This window comes from Mustela nigripes, chromosome 1 (assembly GCF_022355385.1).
Source record: "Mustela nigripes isolate SB6536 chromosome 1, MUSNIG.SB6536, whole genome shotgun sequence".
Taxonomy (NCBI): Eukaryota; Metazoa; Chordata; class Mammalia; order Carnivora; family Mustelidae; genus Mustela; species Mustela nigripes.
The window spans coordinates 215,617,197-215,638,705 of record NC_081557.1 but is presented as its reverse complement, the minus strand read 5'-3'; the positions used below and the strand labels follow the sequence as shown (position 1 = coordinate 215,638,705).

Below are 21,509 nucleotides of genomic sequence, written 5' to 3'. Positions count from 1 at the left end.
CACAAGGGTACTGAGCAAACATCTGTATGTCTGCTATATGCACGACACACTGCGTACGGGTGGAGGGTGATACAAACTTGTATAATATTGCCAAAACAGTGATACAAAAATTGTAGTATACTATATTTTAAATGTTTAACACTTCACAAATTAATGCTTTTATTTATTTATTTATTTTTCTTAAGACTCTATCTACTTACCCAACAGACAGAGACCAGAAGTAGGCAGAGAGGCAGGCAGAGAGAGAGGAGGAAGCAAGCTCCCTGCTGAGCAGAGAACCCGATGCGGGGATCGATTCCAGGACCCTGGGATCATGACCTGAGCCGAGGCAGAGGCTTAACCCACTGAGCCACCCAGATGCCCCAAATTAATGCTTTTAAAACAGAAAAAAAAAAAAAAACCCATGAGAATTATTACAAGAGTTCTAAAAAAATATGATTACTTATGGTACAACAGGCCTTGGTCTGCTAGAGACACAGTTAAAGATGTGAGTCTAATGATGGGTCCTTGGACCTCTGTGACCGTATGTAAGTCCCCATTTGACAGGAATGTTAAAGGTCCACAGTGACGCCCCACCAAATAGTACCAACTGGCCCCACTAACAGAGCCTGGCATTTTCTTTCTTGTAAACTCACAATCTCTAAGATGTGCAGTGATAGTAACAGAAGGAGTGGCAAAAGTAATTATATTAATAATGTCAATGGGCATTTATTGAGCTCCTACTACTGGCTACACACTACTCTAAGTATTCTAGTTTTTTTTTTTTTTTTTAGATTTTATTTATTTATTTGATAGACAGAGATCACAAGTAGGCAGAGAGAGGGAGAAGCAGGCTCCCTTCTTGAGCAAAGAGCCCGATGTGGGGCTCAATCCCAGGATCCTGGGATCATGACCTGAGCCGAAGGCAGAGGTTTTAACCCACTGAGCCACCCAGGCGCCCCAGTATTCTAGTATTATTTTAAAAAATCCTTTCCAGAACTCTAGGAGGACAGACCATTAGTATTCTCATTTTACTGAGAGCGGACCGAGGCACAGAGCAGTTAAGCAAGTTGCTTAGGGGCACTCAGCTATTAAACAGGGAAGCCAGGCCGTCGAGCTTCAGAGCCTGCACAATTAATTAATTAATTAATTAATTAAAATTATTATTATTATTGCCTGCACTCTTACTTAAAGGTAAAATATATACGTGGTTTTGTTTGTGTCCCCCGTGGACTCTCAACATCGTGAGCGCACACCTGCTCTCCACCCTCCCCACCCTTAGCCCTGCGCCCTGCACGCCGCTGGTGCCCGGCACCTAGAGGCCGGCGGGCCGCGGGGCTTTGCTGGCGCACCTGCAGGGCGTCGGTACCCGCCCAGCGTGACCACGCGCTAGGCGGCAGCAGCGGGCCCCGCGCGGGGTTGGCGGCCACGCGGTCCCTCTTGGTGGGGTCGGTGGGCGGGCCGGGGCGGGGCTGGGCGATCCCGGGCGCAGCGTTCGGGCTCGGGGCATTCTGAGCTTCGGGAGCCGGGCGGGAGTAGCAGGATGGCGGCGGCAGCGGGCGAGGCGCGCCGGGTGCTGGTGTACGGCGGCAGGGGCGCGCTGGGGTCAAGATGCGTGCAGGCGTTCCGGGCCCGCAACTGGGTAATTCGGCCGGGTCTCCGGCGGCGGTAGCGGGCGGGAATGCGGCTGACTAGGGAGCAGAGGGCCCTGCCCGTGCAGCCCCGAAGCCAGAGCCCCTGCGCGCCCCCAAAACAGGAGCGCTTGCACGTGCTTGCACAGGTCTGCTGTTCCTGACTACGAGTGCGTGCTCACGCCCCGGGTGCCGGCCTTTGCTCTGCAAGGAGGTGGGGGTGGGGCCGCTCGCTCGGTCTCCGCCGGGCCCTGCAAGTCGGGGAGGGCTCCGAGAGCATTCCAGAGGAGAATGAAGAGGAGCGGGTTTGAGGGTGCAGGGAGAGACGGTGAGAAGGACGCTCTGGAATTTGACTGCCTGGCATGGGTTACTACCTCTAAAATCGTGAACTTACTGCTTAACGCCCTCGAATCTCAATTTCCCCATCTGTAAAATGGGGATGTTGTTAGTAGCTGTCTCTTAGGGGGTTGTGCGGATTGAAGGAGATAATTGGTGTGGTTTTAAAGTACCTGACTCGTGGTAAGAGCTGTTGAAAGGTTAGCTATTAGTATTATTGTAATTAACCCGATCATTTAGCCAGCCTTGGACGCGATATTTTGAAGGCTCGCGCTGCAAATGCTGGTGGCTTCTTCGTTTTGAAAAGATTTCAACTACTTTGCGTAATCGGATAATGCTCCCTGCAGGGGGCAAGTAGGAGTGGAACTGACCTGTGGTCAGAGACCCTGACCCCAGCCGCGAGGCCGGGCTCAGCGCATTCCTGGTGGAGGTCCGCCTTCTGTCTTCTCGCTGCAGCTGTCACTTGCACAAAATGTCCTGGAGCTCTGGGGAGCTTCCTCTGGAGGGTTTAGTTAGTAGCCGCAGGAGCCTGGGTCAGGGTGCGCAGGAGCGAGGGAGAGAGTTTCCTTCTGGTTCAGAACCTCGTATAGGATTTAGAAAGGATTCTAAATGCACCACCGGCTTCTACTCTGATCTTGGGAAGACTGTTGGAGGCGTCTTCCAAGGTCTGCGGAGGTGAGAGTGGGAACAGGTAAGGAGTGCTGGCCGCGGGCGAGGCACTGTGTTCCTACATACTCTTAATTTCATTTACTCTTCCCCAGACTTGAATATAGTGGATTCTGTTAGTAACTGTGTATTCAAGAGGGGAGGCTTGTGGGTTCCGCTGGTTGGGGGCACTTGGCACAATCTGGCAAGCTGATTGACCTCTCACTCTGTCTCCCCTACCCTATCTCTTCACTCTTCATTTCTAGGAGCCCTGGGAGGGAGGGGCTGGGATACAACCTTTTCTTTGTGTCTGTATCCCCTGTGGCTGGTGACATAGAAGTAGTGAGTGTTGAATGAATGCTGTGTTCTTCAAAGCTTGTGGTAGAGATACTTATCTGTGGGGCCTGCAAACCTTGGGTCTCTGGAACTTTCTGAGAAGGAACTGGGTGTCACCCATGCCAGGAGCTCTCTCAGTTAATTTTCACACTAACCCTGTTAATTGTTAACAATTAATAGGCAGGAGAAAGGCACTGGTTTGTGGGATGAGGACCCAAAGCCATTCCTCTGTGTTGAGGACAGGGGTCCGAAAACTCTAGCCCTCCAAGGGCCGGATCTGGCCTGTCATCTGGTTTTGTATACCTCATGATCTAAGATTGTTTTCACATTTTTAAATGGTTGGTGGGGGGAGAAAAATGAAAAGAATACAGTTTTGTCACATGTGAAAATTACATGAAATTCACGTTTCTGGAGTTTCAGAGCCTGAAGTTTTACCGGAACATAGCCACGCTTGTTGGTTTATCTAGATTGTCTGTGGCTGCTCTGGGGTTTAAATAGCAGATCTGAGCCTTTCGACACAGACTGTATGACCAGCAAAATGTTTGGCCCTTTATAGACGAAGATTTATGCAGACCCCTGGTCTAGGGGGTCTCTGGAGGTAGATGGTTTGGCTTCAGAGGTGAGAGGGGAGGAGGAAGGTGAGGTGTTTGGAGGCCGATGGGCTGGGCTGGGCTGGGGCTTGGTAATGGGTAGGCTGACTGAAGCCAGATGTCCCTCTAAGGATGGCGAGAGGTCAGGAGTGAGATCCTTTCTCTAGTGGGTTTTCTTTTTAAGCCTCTTACCTGTCTCCATTGCCCCCATTTCTGGGTGTGGATCTTTAATGGAATTATAGCTTACTGTCTCTTGACCAAAGCTGTTTTCTCTTCTTGCTAGTGGGTTGCCAGCATCGATGTGGTGGAGAATGAAGAAGCCAGTGCCAGTGTTGTGGTTAAAATGACAGACTCGTTTACAGAGCAGGCTGACCAGGTAATTCCAGAAAAGGACCCCCATGTTTGCAAGCACTGTGGTAGGGGGACCATGGAGGGGGAGGGGGGAGTGGTTTCCACCGGTGACATGTTCTTTTTTTTCAACTGGTATCCTCTACTTACGAAAGCCATTTGAGCTCATTGAGGGAAATTTCGAAAAAGTAAAAATAAAACAAAAAAATGCAAAGAAGATAAATTACTCATAACCCATTTCTGGTTACCTCACTATTCACGTTTTGGCCCATTTTCTTTCTTTCTTTTTTTTTTTTTTTAATTTAAGATTTTATTTATTCATTTGTCAGAGAGAGGGAGTGCACAAGCAGGCAGAGTGGCAGGCAGAGGCAGAGAGAGAAGCAGGCTCCTCACCAAGCAAGGAGCCCGATGCGGAACTGGATCCCAGGACCCTGGAATCATGACCTGAGCTGAAGGCAACGGCTTAACCGACTGAGCCACTCAGGCAGGCGTCACTTGGCCCGTTTTCTTGTCTTTCCTATGCATACTATATGTTTTTAGTTTCATAAGTTGAGATAATCTTGTATTTTATATTTCATGGTGAGCTTTTTTTTTTTTTTTTGACATAACACCTAATTTAAATACTTCAGATCACTTTTAAAAAACTCTCTGGTGGTGCCTGGCTGGCTCAGTGGATTAAGCCACTGCCTTTGGCTCAGGTCATAATCTCAGGGTCCTGGGATCGAGCCCCACATCTCTGCTCAGCAGGGAGCCTGCTTCTGCCCCCGCCCCGCCCGACTCTCTGCCTACTTGTGATCTCTGTCAAATAAATAAATAAAAAATCTTAAAAAAAAACCAACTCTGTTGGCATGTGATTTTTAATTTCCTTAGTTTCCACTTCCTGCACATGTAAGGGTTTTGTAGTTTTTCTTTTCTACATTATCAAGAATCCTGTGGTGAACCTCTTTGTCTCCATCTCTGATTACTTAGGATGCATTCTGAAAAGTGGAGCCCCCCAGTTCAAAGCATGAATACTAACAAAAGAGGTTATTTTTAATTATAAACTGATAGCTTATTGAAAACCAGAAGTCAAACAAATATGTGAAATACCCGTTTCTCCCTATGATCCTGCCACTGCCTGGAAGCAACACTGTTGACAAGTTGATGGCCATCTTGGTGTAAATATCAGAGAAGCCCCTCAGTAGTCCAGTCTTTCCTGAAGAGCTGTTCCCACAAGCTGTTCGGGGGACTGTGCTGTCTGTGGTTCTCATGCTGGGGCTATAGCCCACATTCCCAAGGAGATCTCCACATCGTTCTTTGTGTGGTGTGCCATACTTTTGTGAGCACTCTGTGAAGCAGGTGGGCAGGTGGGGATAGACCCATTTTGGAGCTTGGGAGACTGAGTTTCAGACACTGAAGTGACATGGCAAACAGGCTGGCTGGTGGTGGATAAGGAGCATGGATTTTCTTTTCTTTGATTTTTTAAAAAGATTTTGTTTGTTTGACAGACAGAGATCACAAGTAGGCAGAGAGGCAGGCAGAGAGAGAGAGGAAGAAGCAGGCTCCCTGCTGCGCAGAGAGCCTGATTCGGTGCTCGATCTCAGGACCCTGAGATCATGACCTGAGCCGAAGGCAGAGGCTTTAACCCACCAAGCCACCCGGGCACCCCAGAGCATGGATTTTCTAATAAGAGACTTATCGGGGCGTGAGGATGGCTTCATTGGTGGAGCATCTGACCCTTGATTTCTATTCATGTCGTGATCTCACGGTCCTGGGATTGAGTCCCACATCAGGGTCTGAACAGGGAGCCTGCTTCTCCCTCTCTCTCTATCTTCCACCCCCTCTGCTTCTGCTCTCTATTCTGTCAAATAAATAAATAAGATCTTAAAAAAATAAGATCTTAAAAAAAAAGTGATTCATGTACGATATAGAAAATTAAGTAAAGCAAAAAGAAGGGGGGGGTTTAGCCCCACTATGTAGTTAATGTTTTGTAGTATTTCCTTCCAATCCATTTCTCCAAATGTATGCATGTGTAAGTCTAAAAAATGAAAAACAATAATCCAAACTGAGCATACTGTTTTACTCATTTGCTCTTTCTACAGCATCCGTTTGACAGAGGTTAGGATGCAAAAAGCCAGCTGACTTATTCCAGAATATAGATTTTTGTTGTTCTTACTTTTCTCTTCATGATCCTAATGTTTGCTGAACCCGGTGATTACCCGTTGGCCTTAATGGGCTTAATAATAAAACCCAGCTAGGCAATGTTACATGTCAGGCTCTGGTCTAAGTGCTTGATTCATTTTAACTTGCTTAATTTCTGTTACACTCCCAGAACAAAGTTTCTGATTGATCTCTCTTTTCAAAATGGGGAATTTGAAGCAGAGAACGTCTCTGGCATTTGCTCAAGGTCAAACAGGCAGAAGGTGGCAGAGTTGGGATTTGAACCTACGCAGTGGGGGTTTGATATCTGTGCTCTTGACTCCATGCTAAGCTGCCTCTCACAGCAGAGCTCCATGTGAACCAAGTAATGAGAGAGAAAGTAAATACAAGGAAGCACCTGGGCTTGGGTATCAGCAGCTCTTCTGTCTGTGTTCATTGTCTTGTCTCTTCCTGTTAATTACAGGTTTTTGAGGTCATGTGCGTTTTTGAAATTGACCCCATCTGAGACTTGACAGTGCATTTTATTTTATTTGTTTTATTTTTTTTAAAGATTTTATTTATTTATTTGACAGAGATCACAAGTAGGCAGAGAGGCAGGCAGAGGGAGAGGGGGAGGCATGCTTCCGCTGAGCAGAGAGCCCAGGACCCTGGAATTATGACCCGAGTCGCTGAAGGAAGAGGCTTTAACCCACTAAGCCACCCAGGTACCCCAGTGCATTTTAAAGAGAAAGATGGAGCAATGCCTTAGTTATTACCAGTTCAGACTTTAAAACCTTTAACCCTCCCTAACCCCCACTCACTTAGTTAAGAGTTTCTGGAAAAACGACATGACATCCAGTTTTTGTTTTTAAGGCTTCAGAAGAGGAAATTCAATCCTAATATGAGTAAAATTGACCCCCGAGGCAGGAAATTCACTAGAGACAGTGAGGAGATAAGATGTGAGAAAGGCATTAAATCTTTTTTTTCTTTTTTCTTTTTTTTGGGGAGGGAGAGGGAGAATCTCACATGGGGCTTGATCTCACAACCCTGAGATCATGACTTGAGCTGAAATAAGAGTCGGAGGCTTAACCGACTGAGCCACCCAGGCACCCTAAAAGGCATTAAGTCTTTGGAAAACTGTTGGGCAGAGAGTAAAATTGAAGGGGGAGGAATTTTAAAATACACAAATGTAAAAACAAGTCAAACAGGCGCATTGTTTCTGTGGGCTACATACTTCCCTGAAGAGTAGAACATGCACAGGGCTGTGTGTACCTATGGATATTGGAAGATCTCCAGCGTCTGGCAGCTGGGATCTGGGCTCTTGGTAACAGGACTTGGTTTAAGAATGAGAGGCCGGGGGGCACCTGGGTGGCTCAGTGGGTTAAAGCCTCTGCTTTCAGCTCAGGTCATGATCCCAGGGTCCTGGGATTGAGCCCCACATCAGGCTCTCTGCCTGTCAGGGAGCCTGCTTCCTCCTCTCTCTCTGCCTGCCTCTCTGCCTACTTGTGATCTCTGTCAAATAAATTGATAAAATCTTAAAAAAAAAAAAAAAAGAACGAGAGGCTGGGGCAGCCTGGCAACCAGCATTAACAGGAGGAAGGTCGACAAACGTAAGGCAGGATTAGGTGAGACACTCATGAATAGAGACCAAGGGAAATTCAGGAATTTCTTAAGAGGAAAGATGCAGGTATGGGGTGTAGGGAGAAGAAAGATTGGTTTCCATTGCCCAACCCTTCTCTTGGAGGCAGTGATTGTAGTTCTTAGAAATTGATGGGGAGGGCTGCCTGGGTGGCTCAGTGGGTTAAACCTCTGCCTTCAGCTCAGGTCATGATCTCAGGGTCCTGAAATTGAGTTCTGCATCGGGCTGTCTGCTAGGCAGGGAGCCTGCTTCCTCCTCCCTCTCTCTTTCTCTCTCTCTCTCTCTGCTTAAAAGAGAAAAAAAAAAATTGATGGGGAAAGAGGTGGGGGACTGAAATGTTGCCACTGGTAACACTTGCCACTTGGGTCAGGTCATCTTAGCCATTCTAGAAGTGGGAAAGGGCCGTGTGATTGATGGCCAGAATTGCCTGTCTTGCCAGATTTTTGTTCTGATAAATTGTAACAAAAGGACATGTATATATTTGCAACACTTCAAAAATTTCAAACAGAAGTAGAGAGATAAATGAACACCATGTACCTGGTATTGACCAACATTTTGCGATTGACTTTTTATTTTTTTTAATTGAAGTATAGTTATTTTTTATTGCTCTTTTTAAAAAATATAATTTTTCACTGGCGTTTTGATTTGGAGTTGCACTTACGGGGATTTTTGTATGGAGGGGAGAGAAGAATTGATTATCTCAGATAGTGTTTCTGTGATGCGTGAGGAAAGTCTGGAAAGAAATATACCAGAAGGTTAGTTGTGGGCAGTGAAGCTCTCGGTGAATTCTTTAAATTTTAAAGCCATCTCCTAACTTGACTCCCGTTGTTTTATTCGAGGCATGCTTAGGTCCCAGCCCTTCAGGATGTTGCAGAGAAGACTCTAGATTGCTTTATAACACACTGAAGTGTCGTTGGGTTTCCTTATCCAAAATGCTTACTGTAGATTGGTGGTGCATCCAATCTTTCAAAGTGTTCATTGCCAGGTGCTGTTAACTGGCTTTGAAACAAAGTGGAAAATAAACGGAGGTGTCCATGAAGATGTTAGCCTGTTTAGGATTACCTGACAGTTTATGCACTTTTTTGTCCCTTTCATTTAAGGTGACTGCTGAGGTCGGAAAGCTCTTGGGTGAGGAGAAGGTGGACGCGATCCTTTGTGTGGCTGGAGGCTGGGCTGGAGGCAATGCTAAATCCAAGTGTGAGTCCTTTTCTGCATTAATCATTCATTCCACTCTGCTCTTTGTCCATCTGGCACGGATTGGGTCCATCCCATGTGCCGGGCCAGATGTTTTCTGTATTTCTTCCAGAAGCTTTGCAATAGCTCTGAAAGGTAGGGATTAACCTCTCATGTGACAGATAAAGGAAAAACTTCCCATAAAAGGGGGTTAGGGAAAAGGGACGTTGAGTTTGAAGTTTAGAATAGAAGCAGAAAGAAATCAGCATTGTGTCCACCCTAATCTTTCAGGACCTCTTACTGGGAACTGGAGGATATGTGAGAAATGGAGAGATTCTTCTGAAAGTCAGACTCCAAACTGTGTGTGTATTAAAGCTGAGTATAGGGGTACCTAGATGGCTCAGTCGGTTGGGCGCCTGCCTGCCTTAGGCTCCGTTCGTGATCCCAGGGTACCTGCTCAGCAGAGAGTCTGCTCCTCCCTTTCCCTGCCCCTCCCCCTCCATGGGTGCTCTCTCGATTTCTCTCACTCTCAAATGAATAAATAAATAATGGTTACTTAAAAAAATAAAGCTGAATATATTTTTCAACTTACTATGGAAATTTTCAAGCATACAGAGAAGTTGAAAGAACAGAAGTTGCAAGAAGTGGGGCGCCTGGGTGGCTCAGTAGGTTAAGCCTCTGCCTTTAGCTCAGGTCATGATCTCAGGATCCTGGGATGAGGCCATTGGGCTCTCTGCTCAGCAGGGAGCCTGCTTCCCCCTCTCTCTCTGCCTACTTATGATCTCTTTCAGTCAAATAAATTAAAAAAAAAAAAAAGTTGAATGCACTGTGCCCTTATGTATAAGTGTAGGAGTTAAATTTAATACGTATATATATTTTAGTTGAAAATATATTTTAGTTGAAAATATAAACATCTGGAAATAATAAATATTAATGAGATTTTTATGGTTGCCTGACACTGAAACATTTTTAAAAACGTATTTACTGGGGCACCTGGGTGGCTCAGTGGGTTAAAGCTTCTGCTTTCCGCTCAGGTCATGATCCCAAGGTCCTGTGATTGAGTCCCACATCAGGCTCTCTGCTCAGCAGGGAGCCTGCTTCCTCCTCCCTCTCTCTGGCTGCCTCTCTGCCTACTTGTGATCTCTGTTTGTCAAATAAATAAAATCTTTAAACAAACCTCAAAATATATTTATTTACTTATTTTTCTTCCTTGTTATGATTTGTGTACGTATCTAGATTCAGTAATTAACATTTGCTGGACTCCTGCTCTCTTGCTTTCTGGTGTGTGTGTGTTCTGTGTGTGTATTTTTTTGTTAACCATTTGAAAGTACGTTGACATTGTGCCACTCTTTGGCATGTATCTTTAGGGAGTAAACCCATTCTCCTACATTCTCATAGTACCATGGACCTCCCTAAGAAAGTTAATAATAATTCTATTAAGATTACTAATACTCAGGCTGTATTCAGATTATTCAGATTCCTTAATTTATTCCAGACCTTGTATCATTTTTTTCCCCCACCTAAATATTCTAGTCAGGGTTTGTGCATTGCATTTTGTTGTTTTTAGTCCCTTAATCTAGAATTTTTTTTTTCCCTATGATAGACTTGGTGTGTTCAGAGCATTTTTCTCAGAGACTGTCCTGCATACTGAATTTGTCCATTTCTCTAAGGTGTCACGTTCCTTGTTCCTTGTCCATGGTATTTCCTGTGAACTAGAATTTAGATCAAGAGACTTACTTAGATCCAGATTAAGTATTTTGGAGGTGAGTGTTCCTCCTGAGTGATGTGTGCTTCATGTGACATCACGTTGGGATACTTAACGAGGTCAGATCATGTTGCCACCTACAGTGATGTCCGTTGGGTGCTCGGTTAAGGTGGTAGCGAAAGACTGCCATTGGGAAGGTAACGTTTTCCTGCTGGTAGTTAGTGATTGTGGGATGCTATGTGGGCATTGTGTGTGAATGTCCTATTTCTAAGCCCCTTGAGGGTCTCAAATTCCCCAAACTTAGTGGTATTAAGCCTCCATTGATAATCTCTGCCTGAGTCAGTGGTTTTTAAATTCTGTCATTCCTTCTATGTGTATCAGTCAAAGCTCTGTAAAAAGGGGATTGATTTCTCTGTGAAATCAATTACATGCAAAATTGTTATTTTGTGGGGTGATCAGATTGGCAAAACACCCTCATAGCCTTTTGTGTGTTTTGGAAACAAGAATTGATGACTTTTTTTTTTTTGGTCTAGTCCTTTGTAGCTGGGCAATGCAGTGCCCAGGTTATCTCCGCCTGATGACCCGTCCTCCTGTATCAGGCCTTTTCTCTCTGGCCTGTGGCTTCTTTCTGTCTTGCCTGGTGGGTGACAGGATGTACATTAGCACTTATTCCCCACCACATCTCAGGCAAGGCCAGAGGGTGAAAATAAGCGTGAAGTGGTTGTTTTATCAGCTCTCTTTCAAAGAATCTTTAAAGCTGGCATTAAACTTTCAGCCATAAAAAATGTAGCTCTATAAAATCCCTCTTTATGTCCATGCAGTACTAGTCCCTCAGATTTTTATTCCAGGTAGAACCTGACTTAGACGTACAGGTTCTTACTCTGAGTCTCTTGCCCTTTATAAAAAAGAACAATTTTTTAGTTAGAGCCAGTCCAGTGTATTACTTAACATGTGAGGAAGCTGAGACTCAGGTAATCCTGTGGTCTGGCTTCGAACCCGAGTCTCTGACTACAGGTCCTGTGCCGTTTGGACTGGACCTTGTCGCTGGGGACTGGGAGGGGAGGAGTGGCTGTTGGGGCCTCGTGACGCCTCGTGAAGTGGAGCTCACCTTCCACTGTCTTCCCTGCAGATGCCGAGCTCACATGTTTTTCTTTCTCCACTCAGCTCTCTTTAAGAACTGTGACCTGATGTGGAAGCAGAGCATGTGGACGTCGACCATCTCCAGCCACCTGGCCACCAAGCACCTCAAGGAAGGAGGCCTCCTGACCTTGGCTGGTGCCAAGGCTGCTCTGGATGGGACTCCTGGTAAGCCTTCATTTCCCAGTCTGTGAAAAGGGAGCACTCCCCCTTCCCTCCTGTGCTGCTGGGTGCGTCCCTGAGGTCAGGGACCTGGGAGCCTCTCACCCTGCAAGATGCTTTACAGCTGGGTGGAGTTGGCTTCCTTGAGGCCTGGATCTTTTTAGGGGGAGGGCTTCTGACCCTTCTAGGTGCATTGTCTTCATGTTGATGTGGGGACAGAGTCCTGGAATCTGGCATTCCCACTGGCTTCCCATGTCAGAGATCTACCCTTCAAGGTGTGGTGCTGAGCTAGATACTGATCAGTTAATAAACACATTTTATCCTCACGGCAGAGTGTCTGTGTGTCCCTGGGAAGCAGCTCAGCCTCTGGAAACGGAGGTTGTAGGGTAAGAGAAGCCAACAGTGGTTTCTCCGCCAGAGCCCAGGGGCTTTGGACAGATTCTTTGATGTCTTTGACCAAATTCTGCTGTAGTTTCTCTCATCGTAAGTGGCAGTAATGCCACACCGATGTGTAGCCATGAGGCATTGGAGGCATGGACGCGTATCCAGTGCCCAGCGCGGGCCCAGCCCTCTTACAGCTGCTCCTGTCCTCTTGTGTATATTCTCACTGAATCCTGAGGGGGGTGGTTCTTCCCTTGCCTTTAACAGGCAGGCAAGCAGACTGGAAGTTCAGTGAAGTGATGGTCATGATGGCATCAGTGAACTGCAGATTTACTTTGAACCAAAACCCTGGATCCTTTCTAAATTGTGTATCTTTTCTCCTGCATCATATAGATGTGATGTTGGCATTTTTCCTTGGCATTTTTACTTCCTCTTCATTTCCTGGGGCTGCCGTGACAATGGACTGTGGCCTCAGGGGTTAAACAGAGAAACTTATTTTCTTACAGTTCCTGGGGCTGGAAAGCCTGAGACGGAGGTATTGGCAGGCTAGGTGTCTTCTGAGGCCTCTCTCCTTGACTTTCAGATGGCGACTGCTCCCTGTGTCCTCTTGTGGTCTTAACCTTTGTGTGTCTGTCCTGATCCCCTCTTCTTGTAAGGACATCAGTCACATTACTTGAGGGCCCAAAGGTTTCACTGTAACTTCATGACCCCTTTAAAGACCTTGTTTCCAAATACAGTCACGTTCTGAGGTACCACAGGTTAGGATTCCAACATACGAATTTTGGGGGTACAAGTCAATCCATAACTCTCCCTTTGGGATAAGGCTAATGAAGTTTAAGTGGGGTAGGGGAACAGCACAGAGAGGCAGAAAGTGTCTCCCTCTGCTACCTAAGTAAGCTCTTCTCTTAAAAAAAGGAAGGGAGGTTTTTGGGGGAGGAGGTGCTTTTTAGTAAGTGGTAGAGACCTCGAGCACCTTTTTCAATTTTAATGTAAGTCACTGAAGTGTAAGGCTCTTACAAATTAACAATTTCTTGGCATTCATTTTCATATTAGATGTCTTGGAGCCTGTGATCTTACACACCCATGGCTCTTGCAGTAATTATAGCTCTGTAAATGTTAGGTGTTAGTTTGGTTGAGATCTGATTTTTATTAAAGGTGACATAGAACAGAGGCACTAGAAAGTGAGTAGAGAAATGAGTAAATAGCTTGCCATTTAAAAAAGAAAACCCTATGACCAAAAGACTGATTTTTCTAAAGAACAACAGTCTTTTCCTTTATTTTGGCTTTTAAATACCTTTTTTATTTATAGTTTTGGATATTGGCTAAGACTGCATTGTTTTGGAACCACACTGATTGGTTTTCTGTTGTGGTTTGGTCGCTTACTGTGCAATATTTGGCAAGTTATTTAGCTTATCTGAGCCTCAGTTTAGTCATCTGTAAAATGGGGATAAATAATTGTACCACCTCTGTGTGGTAGTTGAGACTTGTAAATATCTTAATGGATGTAAATGGCTTAGAAAGATTAAATTATAGAGTCAGTGGTCAGTGTGAACTTTCATTATTATTTATTCCAGACTGATGTTAAAAGCCCAGCTATTTCTGCTTCATGTATTAATAAGCTTGTTCATGTTTAAGTTCTTAGTTAGATGTTGTTAAATGTATTTGAGTCATGAGGTCTTTTAACTTTGATTCAGATCCCAGAGTAATCTGGGGAAATCTGTGTATAATTCAAAAGTAACTGATGAATACGCTTAGTGGTCCTTCAAGCACAAGAAAGATTTTTGTTTTTGTTTTTTTAAGAAAGGTTGTTCAAAGGGTGGCTGGGTGGCCCAGTGGGTTGGGCGGCTGCCTTCGGCTTGGGTTGTGGTGCTGCGGTCCTGGGATCGAGCCCCACATCAGGCTCCCTGCTCAGTGGGGAGCCTGCTTCTCCCTCTCCTTCTGCCATTCCCTCTGCTTGTGCTCTCTCTCTCTCTGAAATAGATAAATAAATAAAACTTAAAAAAAAAAAAAAGGAAAGGTTGTTCAAAATTGGAGAGTTTTCTCTTGGAAAAGTACTCAAAAAACCTCACCCTTCAGTGTCCAGGCTTATATCTGTAGCATCTCCTGGTGGATAAATGATTAGAAGGAAGGTGATTACTTGTTTACCACCTAGGGACCTATGCTGTGTTTGGAAATCAGTCTTTAGGGACTACACTGATCATTTTAATAATTGGGAGGAAAGTGTTTATCTTCCCCGTGAATGCATCTTGCCAAATGATCTCCTTAACCTACATTGTGTGGAATCCTGTGGAATTAAGTCATAAGGGTCCCTGGTAGCTTGTTGCTGGTTGCTTGTTTCTTTCTTCATCGTGTTGTTTGAATGGAATGAGGAGGGGGCCCTGCATGTCTGCTGGGGTCTGGGGCTGCGTGCGTAAGATTCATGTGCTGGTTAATTTTAATCACGCAGAGTGTGTTAGATCTTTATATCACTGTTGGTTTCCTTCCCCAGATGAGACAGAGAAGCCAGAGATGGCGAAATCTTCTTGTGCTTCCCAGTAGCGCTTTGAGACCTTGACCCTCTTTTGCAATTCAGGGTTGCTGTTGGAGAGTGTAGTGATTGGTTCCTTAGCTGGGCTGTGGTCCGCACCTCCCCTGGATTTTTGATGCCTTCTCATCTGTTAATACCTTGAACAGCATGCTTGCTGGGTGTTTCTGAGAAGGCTGCTGATCTCCAGAAGAAATAGTGGTTTTTTGAAGGAGGAGAAGTGTTTACTTGCTTGGTTGTTGTTGGTTAGAGAGAATCTTCACCTGGATCCGGTGGGGAGAGAGACCGGGTTCTTGCCACCTGTCTGTGGGACAGACGGAAACCGGACCTAGTGAAACGCATGGCTGGCTTCATTCAGCAAACATTCTTCACCGACCCGGCGGGAGGAAAGGAAGATTAATAGATTGTGTGTGTATCCTTAAAACGTGAGAATTGTTCAATTGCTATTCCTTATAAACAGTGAGTGGGGCACACTACTGCTGTCACTTTGACAGGAAACGTTTATTGAGCACCTGTCTTGGGCTGAACCCACAGTCAGGTCCTTTGTCTCCATTTTCCAGATGGGGTAACAGGATTAGAAAGGTTTTGAAAACTTGCCTGTGATTTCTTCAGTGGTGAGTGGAGGAGCTGGGACTTGAACTTGGGCAGCCTGCTCTCCAGATGACTGCTCCATCTCACCCTTGAGCACGTATTGATCTGAGGGTTTAGACGCAGCTCTTGCCTGGCTTCTAACCTCGATGCAAGTCTGTGTGTGAGCCTGGGCACGTTTTGCACCCTGTCCGCACCTCGGTTTGATCAGCAGTAAAAATAAGATCGACCTCCTGGTTTTTATGATAAATGTGAACTGTGGGGTGAGTAACAGGAACACTTGAATATTATGTCCCTTTCCCTTTCTCTCTACAGGTGTCCATCCTTCTCTTCCTCCAAGACTGGCGCTATGGTCTCTGGACACATTTGTGGTGGCCACTGGTCACTGAACTGTTTTCTCCCCCTTCCCCAGGGATGATCGGCTACGGCATGGCCAAGGGCGCTGTACACCAGTTGTGCCAGAGCCTCGCCGGGAAGAACAGCGGCATGCCTTCCGGCTCTGCAGCAGTCGCCGTGCTCCCGTAAGTGGTGGGGCTTCCCGGTCCCTACCCACCTCTGCCCCACTGCCAAGAGTTAACATTTGAGTAGCTTTCCACCGGGAATTCGTGTGTGCTGTTGTCTTGGCTTCTAGAATTTGCCAGAGGTCCTGAAGATGCTTCTTCAGATGTTGGGCTAGTCCCCAGGCTATCCAGAGTGATTGATTGGCTGAGGGGTGGGTTGGTCTGTCTTGCCTTGTTTCTTTCTGGGTTTTTTTTCCTTCCCTCTATCTGTCCCTCTGTTCCTCCTTATTAAACGTAGCCTACACATTTTATTTTGATAGGTACAGTTCTTTTAAGTTAAGAAGGTCAGTGGAAGAGAGATTGTATTTAGTGTTTGTGTGGGTGTGTTTGTGTGTGGTAGGGGCTGGGGTCTGAGGGAGAATGTGGGAAACTGGGAGATACTCCTGTTGGTGACCAGGAAGAGGGTCCCTCGTCAGCCGTCCCAAGGCAAGGCAGCTGCTTTGGAGGTAGAGTTCCTTCCTGCTGGAAGGATTCCAGCACCAACTGGCTTGCCTCTTGCCTGCAGTTCTCAAAAGCGGACATTGGAATCGAGAGGGTCCTGGGATTTCTGGTTCCCTTTCACTTGTGAACTGCTGTGAATCTGTGACCTGTTCCCCAGCTGTTTTTTGTTTTTTTTTAAGCTTTTATTTATTTATTTATTTATTTATTTATTTATTTGAGGGAGGGAGAGAGAGAATAAAAGAGAGTATGAGAGACGAGAAGGACAGAGGAAGAAGCAGACTCCCCGCTGAGCTGGGAGCCTGATGCGGGACTCTAGGATCATGACCTGAGCCAAAGACAGTTGCTTAACCAACTGAGCCACCCAGGCGCCCTCCCTTACTTAGCTGTTTTGAATGATTCCTGAGGTCTGAGTGTTCTTGGGAGAGTCATACCTATCTGCATTCTGTATTCTCTTGTTGAAAATCTCGAGGTTTTATAGAAAACAGCCACAAAAACGAAGGGTGAGACTTTTTTCCCATACTTAAGGGAATACTATTTTTAGTACCCTTAAAAAATCCTGAGAGATGAGTCTGCTACGTTTTAGGACATGGAGTAAAGATAAAAGCAGCAAAACAGTTTATTTCATAAAGACGATACTTAAGAAATGTCAGGACTGTGTTTTAAAAAAGACTTTTTCGTTTTGTTCCTGTCTGCCTGGAAGGTGAGTCATGAAGCACCACCCTGAGTTAGGTTTGGACGTGATGTTTATAAGTGTGGAGGGCTCCCTGGCTTCCCTCTGACTGTCCTCATGGGACCTTTCTGTGTAAGTGTGGCCACCCTGTGGCCACCCCTGGTGCCAGAGGCTCATCGTGCATGTTCCCAGCCGAGGAGGATGGGGTGGCTATAATTCTGAGAGCCAGCAGGTACACACAACAGCCCCGTGTCTGTGCCCTGCAGGGTGACCCTGGATACCCCAATGAACAGGAAATCCATGCCTGAGGCCGACTTCAGTTCCTGGACGCCCTTGGAGTTCCTAGTTGAGTGAGTACTGACATGGTGTCATAATATGGGCACCTGCCTGCCTCAGTTGTCCACCTTTTATAGACTGGGGGACAAGCTGTGTTCTCTTAGCTAACACACGGCTCTGTGAGGTCACCAGGCCCCCGAGGGTGTGTCACACATCTGTGTGAATCTTAAGAGGGGGCTTGATAGTGCTGACCTCTGAATCTCGAGCTGACCGGCCTGAGCGCATTGTCTCACTGCTCCAGGCCTCAGCTTCCCCATCTGTATAATGGAGTCCTGTGAGGGGTATTACATGTGGGAATGCTTGGCTTGTCGATGTCTGATGCATGCAGTAGGTGTTCCGTAAACCTCTACTTCTGTTAACATTGTCATCTCTGCTTAGGGGAGCAGCAGTCTGGGGGTAAGATGCTGATCTAGGGCACATCAGGGCTCCTGTGTCTGCATTAGCTCTGAGACACAGACCTACAGAAGGTGTTCTATGTTCCCCAAATCCCATTCAGCCCTTTGTGAATTTGGGTGGCATTTGAAGATCACAGAGAGTGAGTTTTCTCATCCTGTTGTGTGTGTCTAGATCTCAGTTCCCCAAAGCCCTCCATGTGGTAAGACGTACTCCCTGAGCACCCACTGTGGGCCAGATGCTGTGCTGGGCCCTGGGCAGGGAGATGGATAAGGAGCAGTCCCTGCCTTCACCGAGCTGGGGCTGACCATCCCCCGCCTGGCATCGGTATGGGCCAGGTTTGGGATGTGCTTCTGGCCTGAGGTTCTCTTTTTCATTAAATTGAGAGATACCAGGGACTTTTATCTGATGTTTGGGACTAGTTTTAAGTAGTCCTTTTTATGTGCCAGGCACCATTTTAAACCCTTAACTATTCTCTTATTTAATGTTCATAGCAAGTCAGTGGGGGGAGTGCTCTCATCTTTATTTAAGGTTTGAGGACTTAGAGCCCTGGGGGCTGGGGAGTAAGGAGCATGCCTAAGATCAGGTAGCAGAGCTGAGATTTGAGCCGAAGGGTATGGCTGCTGAGCCGGTGGTCTTAATGGGGCCCACAGTTCTTTCTGCCTCCCAGAGTTTGAATTGGGTTTTGCATTTAAGCTTCTTTTTTAAAAGCCAACACTTCCCAACGACATCCATGACCTAGGTTCTAGATGCAACATCTGGGGTCATGTGTGTGAATTAAAGCCAAGCCGTAGGTCCACAGAGGTGGCGGGGATAGCCCTCCTTTGTCCCAGAAATCACGATACCATTTGTGGGATTTGAAAACTCACTTGGCAAAGTGGCATGAAATGTGCCTTGAATGTCTGGAGCTTGGTGTTCTCCCTCTTCTACGGCAGACTAATGAGGAAGATGAAATAAGACAGTTTGATACATGTGTAAGTAGCACACATGTGCTGACACATCCAGCCTCAAAACCCGTCTCCTTCACAGACTTCCCTAAGCCTTGCCTGGCCCCAGAGAAGGGTCATGGATGTTATGTCAGGGAGTTTCAGCCGTGCTTTGGTCTTTCGGCTCATGTAATAACGGCTCTCGGCTTCTTCAGCTGTCAAGAGTGGGCCCTCGAATGACTTGACATTGAATGTCAGCTCTGGTCAGGTTACTGATCGGCACTGAAGAATATCCCAGGACCTCCTGAGTGCTTCCCAGTTAATGAAGGTGCAGAGTCCTAGCTGGCAAATTGTCCAAGGGACCATGCACTCAATGTAAATGTTCGAAAAATTATCAGCTACTTGTTATACCTCGTGAATGTGCTGTGTCCTTTTTAATTTCTATCTTCTTAGAGGTCTTCCCAAGCAGGGTTCCCTCCCTTCACACAGAGTGTTAATCCCCCCCCATTCCTGCTTTTAATATATTGTATTTTAATAGTCTGTTTTTTGGTATCTTTGCCCATTACTGTGGGTGTTCCATTTTTGTTTTCTTAAAAAATAAAAAAATGAATTTCTTTTCTTTTAAATTTCTAGGAGAGTAATAGAGTAAAATATATCTCTTATCTCTTAGAATTAACGAGTTAAGGTTTCTTTTTAGTCACTTAAAATCACAGTGCTGGGTTATAAAGGATTCCAACAATGAAGAAGAATACAAATGTACTTAAGTTAAAATCTCGCTGAATCCTGCCACTTGGAAATTCGAATGAATATTGAGATCACGGGGGGCCTGGGTGGGTGTCTCTGTGGCTTTTTCCACGGCTGCTGCTCCTCTCCTCTCCCTCCAAGCCACGGGTGGGAATAGAAGCATGTGTTCAGATTTTTGCTTTGAAAATGTAAAGCTGATCTTCTGTGTTCTAGAACCTTCCATGACTGGATCACAGGGAAAAACCGGCCGAGCTCAGGGAGCCTGATCCAGGTGGTAACCACAGAGGGAAAGACAGAGCTCACCCCGGCGTATTTTTAAGCTTCATCTTAGTGCCTCCTCGGGACCTGCCAGACGAGTTGTCTGTCTCAGCGTGGCTGTGTCCAGCCCTGTGTTTTCTCTAATCCTGTTTGTGGTCCGAGATAGCGAGTCCTGTTTTTCCTCTTTCCCAATGTGCATTTTTCCTCCCTGGACAGTGTAAAATGTTTATGGGAAATAAAAAAGATACATGAGGGTGGAGGCCCGCAGATGGCACGTCTGTCTGGGTCAGCGATGCGAGTTTAGGAGGTGTTGAGTGGGTCGTCTTGTATCTGGGTCATCTTGAATTGCATTTGAGACTCCGATCTCTGTCCCTGACGGTGGCTGTTGACCCGCCTGCCCAGTTCAGAGGTTTGTTGATACGGGAGATGTTTTGGGGGCCTGAGTTATTTTTGAATGTGAAATTTATGTCATGGGTATTGTTGTTGGAGCCTCAAATTGAACTGCCTTACAACTCCTTTTGTGGTGTAACTAAAATCCCGTGGATTCTGTTCAGATACCTTTTTCCTGTACAGTTGCCAAAAGTGCAGCAGAACTACTTGTGTTCATTCGGAGTTTATCTTGCTAATAAATGCACTTCATTTATTGTGTCGTCGTCTTTCATCAGTCACGTCTTAAATACAGATGAACCTACAGCCGTCAGGGTGAAGGACTCAAAGCCCGAGATAAGTTCTTTCTTTTTTAAAGATTTTATTTATTTGTCAGAGAGAGTGCGAGAGCACAAGTAGGGGAAGCGGTAGGCAGAGGGAGAAGAAGGAGGAGGCTACCCCCTGAGCAGGGAGCCCCACATGGAGCTCGATCCCAGGACCCTGGGATCCTGACCCGAGCCGAAGGCAGACTCTGAACCGACTGAGCCACCCTGGTGCCTGCTTTTTTGATTCTTTTAAAAAGATTTCTATTGAGGTAAAATTCAAATACCAAAATAAAGCATTTTAAAGCGGAAAATTCAGTAGCATTTAGTGTGTTCACAGTGCTTTTTAACCACCACCACTGTCTAGGTCCAGAGTATACTCATCACCCAAGTGAAACCCCATCCCCACTGATCGGTTGCTCCTTGTTCCCCATGTGTGCCTCCAGGCCCTGGCAACCACGAATCCGCTTCCGGTCTGTGAAGTGGCCTGTTCTGGATTTGTCATGTGAGTGGAGTCCAGTAACGAGCAGCCTTTGGTGCCGGGCTTCTTGCTCTGCCTATTTTCCAGGCTCACCCACGAAGGAGCAGGTGTCCGTACCTCGTTCCTTTCTGTGGCTAACAGTATTTCTTTGTCTGTATAGACTGCAATTAATTTATCCCCTCCTGAGTGGATACATTCGTGGATGGTTTCTGCCTCTTGGCTGATGTGACTGGTGCTGCTGGGAGCATTGATAGGGGGACCTGTTTTTAGTTCTTTTGGGTAGAGTGGGGTTGCTGGGCCATTTGGCACTTCTGTATTTAACTATTTGAGGGGACTTTTTGGACCCTTGATGCTGTACTTTGTGGGGACCAAGGGCAAGCCACCCCAAATGGGCCAATTGGGCCTGATGCATATTTTGAGCTGAAGGCAGGTAAGACCCCATGGGCTCAAGAGAAACTTGGGCCCCTCCCTTAACTACAGAGAAGAATCTAAAGTGGGCATCTTTCCCTGAATAAGGGTTGTTAGCAGAGAAGTTTTATCTGAATGACCCATCTGTATGACAGGGCAAACATCGAATTACCAAACATCTGCTGTTCTATTGCCTGTGAATAGAAAACATGTGAATCACATGTTTTCCCTTAGAAAACCCAGACCGCTACCCCCTGCTCCTTAGTTCGGGATGACTTATGTAGCTCATTTTGCCTGTCTTTGGAATTTCC

The 21,509-nt window shown here is 46.1% G+C and overlaps 1 protein-coding gene across 1 annotated transcript; it reads left to right on the top strand.

Annotated features, from left to right (window-relative positions):
* Positions 1-1,462: 1,462 nt before the first annotated feature.
* Positions 1,463-20,264, top strand: QDPR (quinoid dihydropteridine reductase). The gene is made up of 7 exons (XM_059381454.1): positions 1,463-1,621; positions 3,801-3,893; positions 8,723-8,819; positions 11,665-11,805; positions 15,705-15,813; positions 17,230-17,313; positions 19,576-20,264. The coding sequence occupies exons 1-7, from the start codon at positions 1,523-1,525 to the stop codon at positions 19,679-19,681; spliced, it is 729 nt and encodes a 242-aa protein (XP_059237437.1). The 5' UTR covers positions 1,463-1,522; the 3' UTR covers positions 19,682-20,264.
* Positions 20,265-21,509: the final 1,245 nt, after the last annotated feature.